The sequence below is a fragment of the Dasypus novemcinctus genome, chromosome 28, assembly GCF_030445035.2.
Source record: "Dasypus novemcinctus isolate mDasNov1 chromosome 28, mDasNov1.1.hap2, whole genome shotgun sequence".
NCBI lineage: Eukaryota > Metazoa > Chordata > Mammalia > Cingulata > Dasypodidae > Dasypus > Dasypus novemcinctus.
In genome coordinates, this window is record NC_080700.1 from 28,485,822 (window position 1) to 28,497,277 (window position 11,456).

General features: G+C 44.6%; 1 protein-coding gene and 1 non-coding gene across 5 annotated transcripts in view; both read right to left on the reverse strand.

Moving 5' to 3' along the window:
• The window catches only part of RNASET2 (ribonuclease T2), a 29,683-nt gene extending 25,642 nt beyond the window's left edge, over nucleotides 1–4,041 (reverse strand). For 2 of the 4 annotated variants that reach the window (XR_011647713.1, XM_004476935.5), the window contains exons 1-2: nucleotides 3,904–4,041; nucleotides 1,383–1,479 (exon numbers count right to left, since the gene is read on the reverse strand). Coding sequence is in view for 2 of the 4 variants with exons in the window: in XM_004476935.5 (XP_004476992.1) it covers nucleotides 1,383–1,479; nucleotides 3,904–3,937 (131 nt within the window). In the remaining 2 variants the exon portion in view is untranslated. Of the gene's footprint in view, nucleotides 1–1,382; nucleotides 1,480–2,602; nucleotides 2,732–3,903 lie in introns of those variants that run through there. The other 2 variants (XR_011647714.1, XM_004476936.5) reach the window with 2 other exon arrangements.
• LOC111760108 (U1 spliceosomal RNA) lies at nucleotides 1,663–1,827 on the reverse strand. The gene has a single exon (XR_002793899.1). It is a non-coding gene; the product is annotated as a U1 spliceosomal RNA (small nuclear RNA).
• Nucleotides 4,042–11,456: the final 7,415 nt, after the last annotated feature.

Consider the following 11,456-nt stretch of genomic DNA (forward strand, 5'->3'; position numbering starts at 1 on the left):
GATTTACCTCTGCAGAGGCTGAGGCCTGGAAAGGCTAAACAATCAGCCAGGAAAACTAGAATGTCATTACACAGTTTACAATGGAATAATAAAGAATCAGAAAATCTGTAACAAAATCTCTACCTACAATCTAGTCAAAACAGGAACATGGGTTTAAGAGAAACCATCCCATCTAGAAAGCAGTAAGAAGGGAAGGAAAATAATGAAGATGTTAAAGGGTGCTGCTAAAGACGAAGTGCTCTAAGCAGAGAAGGGAGGGGAAAAAAAATCACTAAGTTCTCAAACCCAGTTAATACTTTGGGAAACGCCCATTGGTCTGTGAACCCCTTGGGGGTCTCGATCAATTTTGGGTTCTCCAAAACTGTATCTTGCTCACTGTGGTTGTTTAAGTATATCTGTTGAATGAATCAGGAGATGGTCTTAGCTAATATTTATTGATTACTTAACATTAGCCAGGCATTGCTCTAAGTGCATCCGATTACTTTATTTCTCCACACATTGATTATATGAGGTCGAGGCTACCATTAGTCCTATTTTAGAGACTAGCAGATGGAGGCAGAGAGCTCCAAGTTCACATAGCTCGATTTGATCTAGCAATCTGGACTCAACCAGTACACCAAACTACCTCTCAAGTAATATATTTCTTAACCTTAAAGCAAAAAAAAAAGAAAAAGCTCTTTTTCAGAAAGTATTTCAGGGAAAACTGAAATATACTATTACCCTTTAAAGTACACAATAAACAGCAGTAGTAGTGATCAATTAGAAGCCCACCTTTTTCACCCCTACTACATAAATATGCAAGCCTCCTAGTAAGCTAATCATGCAAATAAAATGGGGAAAGATGAAAATTTGGTGTTCAAAATGTATTATCCTCCACAAAACTGAAATCAGAACCTTCGAGGACTTTGGGTGTGTATCCCAAATTCACTAGTGGACTGACTGACTCTAACAGAAAAGATGGGAAAAGGAGGAAAGAGAGGGAGAGTAAGAGATACAGGGTACGAAACTTCAAAAGGGGAAGAACAATCATTTCACCAGATGTACTACTGGAAGGTAAAAGTAAACATTCCCATCAACATCTGGGCGAATTTCTGCAGCACTAAGGCTGTACCCCTGACGCTGGCACCTGATACATCCTTTGACTTCTCTCTCTGAAAAGGTTGGAAACCCCTCTCTGTAGAAATCATTCTACAATACAGTATTGACCTCGGTGTTCTTACACAATCCAAAAACCGGAACACGCTTCAAGCCTCCTTCCACTCACCATTCAGTCGGCTCATGCATATTTCAATACTATGACCTGCAGCGGGGCTTTATACTGAAACCAAGCAGAGAGAGGCCCTTAAACCAATTTTCAAAAGTTCTTTCAAAAATTAACTCACCTCTTTAAGAACTCATCAGCATGGCACAGACAATAAAAAGCCAGGCAAAGGGAACACAGAAGGAGATGATGAAGTACGGTGGGCCTCATATTGAAATCTGGGAAGAGAAAATATCCGACATGTATAAAACGCTCCAATCTCAAACTTCAAATGTACACTAGCTCCCAGAATTTTAAATACCGAGAACTTTCTGTTTTTCTGAGGCATGGCATTTATTTCTCAATTCGTTTTGCATCATGTAAAGAGGCTTGAGTATAAGTATGGATTCTCTCCACCCCACTAGGGGAGAGTGAGAAAGCAGGGTCCCCCATTACCACAGATTATGCAGCCGAGTGACCCACATTTGGGAGGTGGCAGGCGTCAGCACAGCCGGAGTGCATGAGCCTCGGCCTGGGAAAACCACCTTCATGGGAGATCATGAGTATCTCCCCTCCCAGGTAAGTATGTATTTTGCAAATTGCATATGCAAGAACTGTTTGCTTTAATTTCCAAAATAGACCAACACAGGAGATCCTAGAAGAAAACTGTGCTTTTTGGATAGTGTAAAGCGGCTTGGGTGGGCAGGCATTCTTAAAATTTCACGTGCAACTCTTTTAGCTTCCCATATAGGGAAGAAAAGAGAGACCAAAAGAGATCTCGGGATGAAACTGTGCATTTACAGAGAGCCTCCAGCGTGGGGAGGGACCTGAGGAGCTCCGGGGAAGCCAAACTTCTCACCGTCCGAGTTTGTGGTTTCTTAGGTTTTGAATCTTTTAAAAGGCCTCCAAGTAGCTGAAGAAAGTCTACAAGGAGATCCTGCCAGGGCCAGGCCAGGGAAGGAGGGCCCGGGGGAGGGAGGAGGGCGCGCGGCAGCGCAGGCCCCGCGCAACCTGCTGTCCCCGCACGCCCGGAAGGAAAGCGCCGGGTGGCCCCGGGGTGCGGCCTCTGGGAGCGACAGGCCGGCCACGGGCAGCCGTCCCCTCTCCCCAGGGTCGCCCCGTTCCCAGGCGGGGCATCGGAGGACGAGCGCGCCCGGGTGCAAGCACCCAGAGGGCGCGCACCCCTGCTCGGTCACCCCCAAGACGCGCGGCGCCCGCGGTCCCCGCACCCGGGCGCCTGGAGGCCCCGGCCGGGCGGCCCCAGAGGCGGCGGTGGGTGCTGCCGACCCCTCTTTCCAGGAGGCAGAAGCGCCTGCTCCCCGCGGGCCACCCCCGGGGCCACCCCCTGGCCTGCCGCTTTACCCGGGGTTCGTCGCGGCGGGCAGAAGTCCTGCAGCTCGGACGCGCCGCCCCGCCGGGGTCCCAGCGCGCACCCAGGTCCTCCCGCCCGCGGCCCGAGCGCCCTTTAGGCCCAGCGCCCCGCCCCCGGCCGCGTCCCCCGGCCACGCCCCCACGGCCACCCGGCCCGGGGCCCCAGGGCCTGCTGTGCCAGGAGGTTTCTCTTTCGGTTTCCAGCCAACCTCCCGTCCCCACTTCCATTCCATCCGGGGTAAAGGAAACTTTTTTATTCCTTATTTTTTTTTCTTTACAATAACTTTTATTTCCAATTCAGAAAAATAAAATAATGGGAAAATACAGCTCAACAAGTTAGGGAAACCTTACTCCTAAAAAGTTATTGCCAGGCACTTTTATCTCATCTAATTCCAACCGACTAACTCAGTTCCTCTAGTGTTCAGAAAGATACCCAGATTAGTTAAACGACGTAGTCGAGGTTTCCTTATTAATGAAAAAAAATGAAGAGGAAAATGCTTACTATTCTTATCTCGCAAAAACAAATTCCAAATCTTTTACCCTTAACGTTAATATAGTACCAAGTTTGCTTTTTCTAGCTGTAACCGTAGTCCCTAAATTACATTAGTTATATTTTCCTATGTATATCACCACTTTCTTAACACTCTAGTGGGATAATATGCCTGTATTTATGCTATTACCCCAATGCTCATCTGCTGCCAAAATCATTGTTATACATTCCCAATTATCCTCCAGCTGTTCTCCAGCTAACATTAATCTCCCTAGACTACTAGATTCAGCCACAGTCACGTCCTTCAATCATTTGTTGCATTTGTTATGTGTTACCATCAAGTCCAACCATTACCACATATTCACATTTCACCTTACTAAATATTCTATGTATATCCAGCATCATCTCCCCCTTCTTAACTTGCTCTATTGAACAGATATTATTCCAAAAAGGATATCCAAATGGGTCAATAAGCACACAAAAATTGCATCTCTAGCAATGAAGGAAATGCAATTCCGAACCACCATGAGATATCACTTTGTCCCCGCTCGGCTGGTTATTATTTTAAAAATGGAAAATAAGTGTTGGAGAGGATGCAGAGAATTTAGGACCTTTGTGCTTTGGTAGTGGGAACATAAAGTAGTGTGACTGCTGTGGAAAAGAGCCTGGATGTTCCTGAAAAGGTTAAACATAGAATTGCCACATGACCCAGCAATTCGTTTCTAGGTAGATGCCCAAAGAAAAGGAAGACAGGGTGGCTAACAGTTTCTCGTAGGCCAAGGCTCATAGCAGCATTACTCACGATAGCCAAAAGGTGACAGCAGGCCAGCTTCCATCCTGGTAGGAACGTGTCAACAAAATGTGGACCAAGCACACAATGGAATATTATTTTGCCCTGAGAAGGAATGAGGTTCTGGGACCTGCTGCAACACGGACGAACCTTGCAAACCTTATGCTCGGTGAAGTAAGCAAGGCCCCTAAGGACAAATACTGTCCAGTTTCATTCACGTGAAAGATCTAGAAATAGCAGACTTGCAGAAACAGAAAAGGGTTTCGGGGTTACCAGGGGTTGACAGGAGAGGGGAAGCAAGATTTGTTGTTGAGTTGGGGGGCGGGGAGAGGGGAATAGAGGGTTTGGCAATTTTGGAAAATTTAAAGTAAAATAAATAATGAAAGGAGGAGGGGGCCCAAGTTCTCGTGGCGTTTTAAACGTTCTGCCTTTTAGCTTTTAGCTGTAGGGTTAGTAAGCAGCAATGTCAGACTAAACCCTGTGACTGAGACACATCAAGGGGTAGAGTGAGGCTGGCGGTGGCGCGTTTGGTTGGCGGGGTACCTCACCTGGCCTCAGAGAAATCCCGTCTTTGTTGCGGCCCCAGAGAAACTGGATGGCAGGAGGTACGTGTCTTAAGGAAAACTGGTTTGGAGATGGGAGTGTGTGTGTTTGTGCGCCTGTGCTCTGAGTCATTGCTGCTCGCTTCCAAGGCTCATAAAGCATCCCCCCAAAACAAATTCAGTTTAATGGTATTCTGTCTTCTTCCCTTCATCATCTGATGACCTACTAGGTGCTTGCACTTCCCAGATACTGTGCAGATGACAAAGTCAGACCTGAGCCTCCCTGGAAGGCACCGCTGGACTCTTTGAGGGCAAAGGGCAAAGCTATGCGAACGCACCTGCCACTGCCTGCCCTCGGTCCCCATATGATCCAGGCAGAGCCATCGAAGCACATCGTTGAAAGTCACTGGTGGTTCTCGCATCAGTGCCAAGCTGTACTGTGTTGAGAATGGAGGTGTATGGAAAAAGCGTGCCAAATGTATACTGTGGACCATGACTGGTGGTAATAGTCTGATGGTATTATCTCATAAGCTGTAACAAATGTCCCACCAGGGTGTGCAATTGTATGGGAAATCTACACATCGGTATGATTGTTTTGCAAGTTGACAATATCTGTAACAAAAATATATTTTTAAAAAATGGTATGGGTTGGGAAAAAATACAGCAAATGTAAGATAAGGACTACGGTTGCTAGTAATATTTTGATGGCACACTTGCATGGTTTGTAACAAATGTTTCACACCAATGCCAAGAGTTGGTGGAGGGGTGATGTGTGAGACCCCTGGGTGATGTTATGTATGTTTATTTTGTAAGTTTGCAATCTTTACTATACACTTATTGTTTATGTGTGTTCATGTATGAATGATATACTCCAATAAAAATTCTTAAAAAAGTCACTGGTGGTGAAGCAAGGAAGGCAAACTCCTAGAAGAAGGATGTGGTTTGCAACCGGCCCTCCAGCCTTTTTATCATCTTCTGCTCAGAAGTCTCCACTCCTTTCCCGTGGCGCCACCTCAAAGACAGCCAGTGATCTCACCGCCCAAAGGGTACTTGATTCCCTTGATTCTTTGTCGCCCTCGCAGTCTTGGCCCTCCACCTTGCAGCCGGGATGGCTCTAAAATTAGAGGAGGAGCTGACCACTGTTACTTCCCTCTAAAAAAAAAAAATCAGTCTTCCCCATTGAGTTTTAGACAAGCAGCAAAATTCTTACTGTGGACCAAGAGGCTTTGCACAGCTCCCCAGCCTCAGCTCCTCCTCTCCAGAGCCCCCAAAGGGCATCCCGTCCAGGAAGGCGCTGGACACAATGTCTCCCATGTTGGGTAGGCGACCAGCTCCTCTAGAGGTCACAGGGCTTGACGAGGGTGAGAGGGTGTGAGTGAGTGTTGGGGGGGGGGGACCGAGATGCCAGCCTCCCTGTCCTTTCTCCCCGCAAGGCTGCAGTGAGCACTGCCCTCCCAGGGACCTGTCTCCCTCCAACCCTGGCTCACTTCCTGTGCTGCGCCCCTCTCCCACTGGTATAGGCTGTGGGTGGGGTGGGGGGCCTGTTCATCTCTTCATAACCTGAGCTGTCTGTGTCCTGAGCGGTGCGTTTGAGACAGTGAGAACTGCAGCCTGCCCTTGGTAACCATGACAACAACTCCAGTCCCCGGAAAACACAGTTTAGCTATGAAAAGCTCTATAAACTTCAAGTATGCAGGGAAAACGCCAACCAAGTGTGCTAAAAGCTTTTCTAGAATGTATGAAGTCCATGCTAAAAGCTTACCTAGGATGTAGAAGATATGTGTTAATTCAAGCTTATTGAGCACTGAAACAAAGAACCATTTGGCCCTTCCTCTGTAGCAAAAGAACTCAAAAATCTTGTTTTGGGGCTGGGATTTTGAATGAGAAGCTCCGAGCCTGGTCGGTTGTAAATAATTTTTTTTTTTCCTTCCCAAAATGATTCCTTAGTCCTGGCCTTTCTATACGCAAATAACTGAACCCAGGCCCATACCTAGTGAATGCCTGTCCTTGGTTAAAATTTGAGTAAAACGGCGGCTTTCTTTGGGGGCCTCCAAGGCAGGTGCCCCTATTCCTGGTTCTCCGAGAACAAGGCTTCTTAACCTTTTTTTGTTCCACGGAGCCCACTGCCAGTCAGGTGAAAATCACGGACCCCTTCCTGAGCCACACACTGTGTATTATTTAATAAATAGATCACACCCACACCAACACGTCCCCACAAGAACAATGTTGTTTTTTTTTTATTTCAATTCATGATCACAGATTCCTTGTTAAGAATCCCTGTCCTAGAGTCTGGACACTGGCCTCCTACTGCTAAAAGCCCCTATAAGATCAAGTATTTGCGTAGTTATTTGGCCAATAATTGTCTTTCCCACCAGACTGCAAAGTAAAGACCAGGTCTCTTTTGCCCTGAGCAGTGGGTGGCAGAGAGTAGGTGCTCAATAAAATCCAGGCTGTGGCATGAGAGAGCGTCTCACCTTCCCCTTTTCTCTAACCCCTTCTCTGTCTCTTTCCTGGCTCCTTTCATTCCTTCCTTTGAATAACATCTGCATGCCCTAAAATTCTGTCCTCTTCCCTTTTGGGCTAAAAATATCCTTTAAAAAAAAAAAAACAATTTGCCGCAATCCTAGCTCTCCCTTAAAGCCATCCTTCCATCAGTTTAATTATTGGAAAGGAGCCACCAAGGCATTGTTTCCTATGGCATCTGCAACTCTCTTTAGAAAATGAACACAAGCCTGTACCTGAAGGCAAACCGCCTGGACTTAAATTCAACTTCTCCCCCTTATCAGCTGTACAACCTTTGGCAAATTAGTAAGGTTCTCAGTTCCCTCGTTTACAAAATAGGAAAGCAATGCTCTCTGATGGAGTGTCCTGAGGATTAAAAGAGAAAATGTCTGCAGCTCTGTCCCGTGTGCCTGTCTCCAGAGCTCAGTGTTGGTTTCTTTCTATTTCAGAGAACGCGAGGACCTTTAAAGGGAAAGAGGGATGGAAAGCACAGGGGGTCCAGCTGGGAAATCTGGAGACCTGGCTTTGTGATCTGGACCTGATGGGGTTAATTTTAGATCTTCTTTGTTAAAGGAATGAGAGGAGAAAAGTTGTCCCCAATCTCTGTGGCATCATTTTAGGATTCTCACGCTCTAAATAGCTTTGTCACACTTGGTAGAATCTTACCTTAAAAACTCCTTTGCATTCTAAAATTATTTGTACACCGAGAAAGTTAGGACAGTTTCTGAGTGTTTTTCTCTCTGTCCTTTTTCTCCTTAAAATACCAAGATTTCTGGTCTTGCCACATCAGCCTGACTATGACAAAACTAGGACAGAAACGGAACTGAAAAAGAGCAGTCAAGTGTTTCTTGCAGTATAATTTTTTCTTGATGTCATCTCTTTAATTGTTGGGACCGCAAGGAAGAAACTTCTTGGAATGTTGAGTGAAAATAAATCAAATCAAACAGCATGACATTTTGAAAAGTATTCTTTGAGGTCAAAATTTGGACCCCGGGACCAAGAAGTCATCTGCAATTTTTGCCTAAACAAATCTATTATATATAATATTTCTGACTCCTAGCATAAAAGCCTATATACTCTGCAAGAGAAAAAACGATGAGCTCACACACACACACACACATACTTCCACATGGATATGAGGAAAGACTGTTTACTTGAGCTGTTTATCTTAAAAATTGTTTATCTTACAAAAAAAAAAAAGCATGCCATTGCAGCCTTCTGTTTTTCCACTAACTGAGCTGTTTTCCTTTAGCTAAGTACTTCTGTATTACAAATAGCTTAATGCCATTAGTGGAATGGATATGCTGTACATAGTCATTGCTTGATTAATAGTAGCTAGCATAAATGCAAATAACCAATCTCCAGACATATTGCAAAGAGTACTAGCTTTAAAGCTAGCCCTGGAGGAACCCTAAAATGACCCTCATTACCTTTGTAACCTTAGGCAACTCGCTATCCTCTGGATCTTGCTCTCTTCATCAGCAAAACGTGAGGTTTGAATGAGATATGTCCATGAAGTGCCTAGAAGAGGGCCTAGGACTTGGTATTCCCCCATCCCATCCTAGAAAGAGTACCTCTAAACGAAAAGGCCAAAGGTAGACCCTAACTATTCTCTAAGAGGCTGCACTGCAAAGAAAAGTGTGTGCTTGTTTTGAAAATCAGTCCCATAGTAATAACTATCCCTTATATAGAATAACTTGAGAGCCTCTTTCAAAAATCCCTCATCTCCTCCAACTCTCCACTTGCCCAAAGTAAAGGTAAACATGTGGCACCTCTTACTGTTGTTATGTCTCATTTCTCTCAGGACTGAGCTGACTGCTTATGCCCATGTTTCTCTTTTTTTAAGGCATCTTCTCCCTCCGTGCCACCAGGGCTTGTTCGTCTTTCGAACATTCTCTCCCAGATCTATTGCATGATGGAATGCTGCTGAAGAGCCTCCTCTTTCTGCTCCTGTCTTTAAAGCAAACAGGCAACATCTTTTAAGTTTTTCTTGGAGTATCAACTGCCAGCATCCCCGTGGAATCAGCAACTGTGGGCCACAGCCCTGCTATTCAAGTGTGGTTGAAAGAATCCTGGAGAATGATGAGTCCAGAACTGCCCTTTGGGCATAAGCAAATCACGGTCATAAAAGATATCTACCTGGGCACCAGGATATTCAGAAATGACACCAGTGAAAGCAAAATTAGTCTCAGAAAATTAGTTTAGGCTGCTCAGTGCTTGAATCTCCCCATCTCGTCAGCTGGTTGCCCTTTGTATTATACAGCCAAAGGGGTGCTGATGCAAAATACCAGAAATTGGCTGGTTTTTTATAAAGGGTATTTATTTGGGATAGGAGCTTACAGATACCAGGCCACAAAGCATAAGTTACTTCCCTCCCCAAAGTCTATTTCCACGAGTTGGAGCAAGATGGCTGCCGACGTTTGCAAGGCTTCCTGGGTTTCTATGTTCCTGGGTCTTGCTTTTCTCTGGGTTCAAGGTTCCTCCCTTCCTGGGGCCGGCTTCTCTTTCCTCTGTGAGCTTACTTCCCAGGGCTACAGCTTAAGTCTTCAGCATCAAATTCCAACATCGAATCTCCAACATCAGAAACCCGTGCATCGAAAGCTCCAACTCTGTCCTTCGTCATGCCTTTTACCCCTTGGTGGGTGGGAACTCAACGCCCTAATGACGTGGCCCAATCAAAGCCCTAATCATACCTCAATTGTGCCCAGGTACAGATCAGATTACAAGCATAATCCAATATTTCTTTTTGGAATTCATCAATTATATCAAACTGCTACAGCGTTGTCGATGTTGATCTAAGACAATAGGGATAATTTTCACTTCTCACATTGCCTAGCAGATGTTTTCTCTAACTCTTCACACAGTGTGGCTTTGCTTGTGTTTCTGAAACTTTTGCCTGCTCTCTGTTTCTGCCTACCAAAGCCTATTTCAAGAAAAGGCTGTGACTTCCCCCAACAACAGGAACAGCTGGTTACCATGAGTGACTGCCCCAGTTCCCTGGATACTAGCTTAGTGACCTGGGGTAAGAACCTAACCATTCTCCTTATCTGTGAACTAGCTTCCTCACTGGTTAAACAGAAATCACCCCCAAGAACTCCAAAATCCCTTCCAGGTCAAAGATGCTAGGATTCTCTAGGAATTGTCTTAGTTTGCCAGGGCTGCTCTAACAAATGAAACAAACTGGTTGGTTTAACAAGGGAGAATTTATCGGCTCCTAGTTTGGAGTCTTGTCTTTCTCCCTTCCTTCCTTTTTTTTTTTTTTTTTTTTAATTTCCTTCTAGGTTGTTTGGTATTATGGCTTCAGGATTTCATTATAAAATGTACTTTTTATCATAAAAAAGTCCCTTTTTGTACCATAATACTTTTAGTTTCAAATTCCCTATCAGTTATTATAGATTTTGCTACTCCTGCTTTATTTGTTAAATGTAGCCCCCATTCCCTTTAGGGAAAATTTGTCTTTAGAGACCATAGACCCGGTACAAGGGGTACTTATGTTCTGGGGTCTGTCATTGTTTCCAGGCCCCTTTAATGGCCAGAATTAAATAAGTTTTATTTGCTTGTTTTTGTATTAAAGCAAATATATTATGAGTTCTGTGGCAGTTTGGCATTGTTTATGAATTTCAAAAACAGACATTGGATTATGTTCATAAACTGGTCTGTTCCTCTGGGCATGATTAAATTTTTATTAGGGCTTTGATAGGACATTGAGTTCCTACCCCCTTGTTGGGCATGGACTAACAGAGAAACCACACTGCAGAGAAGGGAGGTTGGAGTTTTGGGCTGGAGCCCAGGAAGTAAGCACATGGGAGAGAGCAGAGCAGTTGAGCCTGGAGAGAATGGAGCCCCAGGGAGAGAGACAGAGCCTAGAGAGACTGATAATCTACAGCTGACCTTGTGGAGGAAACAGAGGAGCTGAGCCTGGAGAGAAATGAGCCCCAGGAGAGAGATGAGACATAGCCCAGCCTACAGCTGAGATTGGAAGAAGCTGGGACCACAGAGCCTTAAGACGAAGAGGAAAACTAAATGTTGGCAGCCGTCTTGCTCCAACACAGACTTTGGTGAGGGAAGTAACTTAATGCTTTCTGGCCTGGTAACTGTAAGCTTCTATTCCTTTAAATACCCTTTATGAAAGTCAGCAGATTGCTGGTATTTTGCATCATCACCCCTTTGGCTGACTAATACAAGTTCAAGCTGAAATTTATAATGCAAATTTAGGATAGCAGAATTATTTTGTTTCTTATTTTATTTTGGTTTCTTATTTTGATATATCTGTGAGTTTCCCTTTAATACCTTTTAAGCATTCATTTGGCCACAGATTGAAAAGGGGATTATAGTCTAAATAATATTCCTTTTTCAAAATATAGTTGTTAAAGTAATTTACCTTTTCCCTTGGGGGTGATTTTGGCCTGGGAAACTGATTAAAGAATATGAATTACCTGGACCTGGTTAAGGTGATGACTCATAACTTTTTTTCACTAGCCTAAGTAAACAAGACTCCAACATAATTCGGCTTTCCTTATT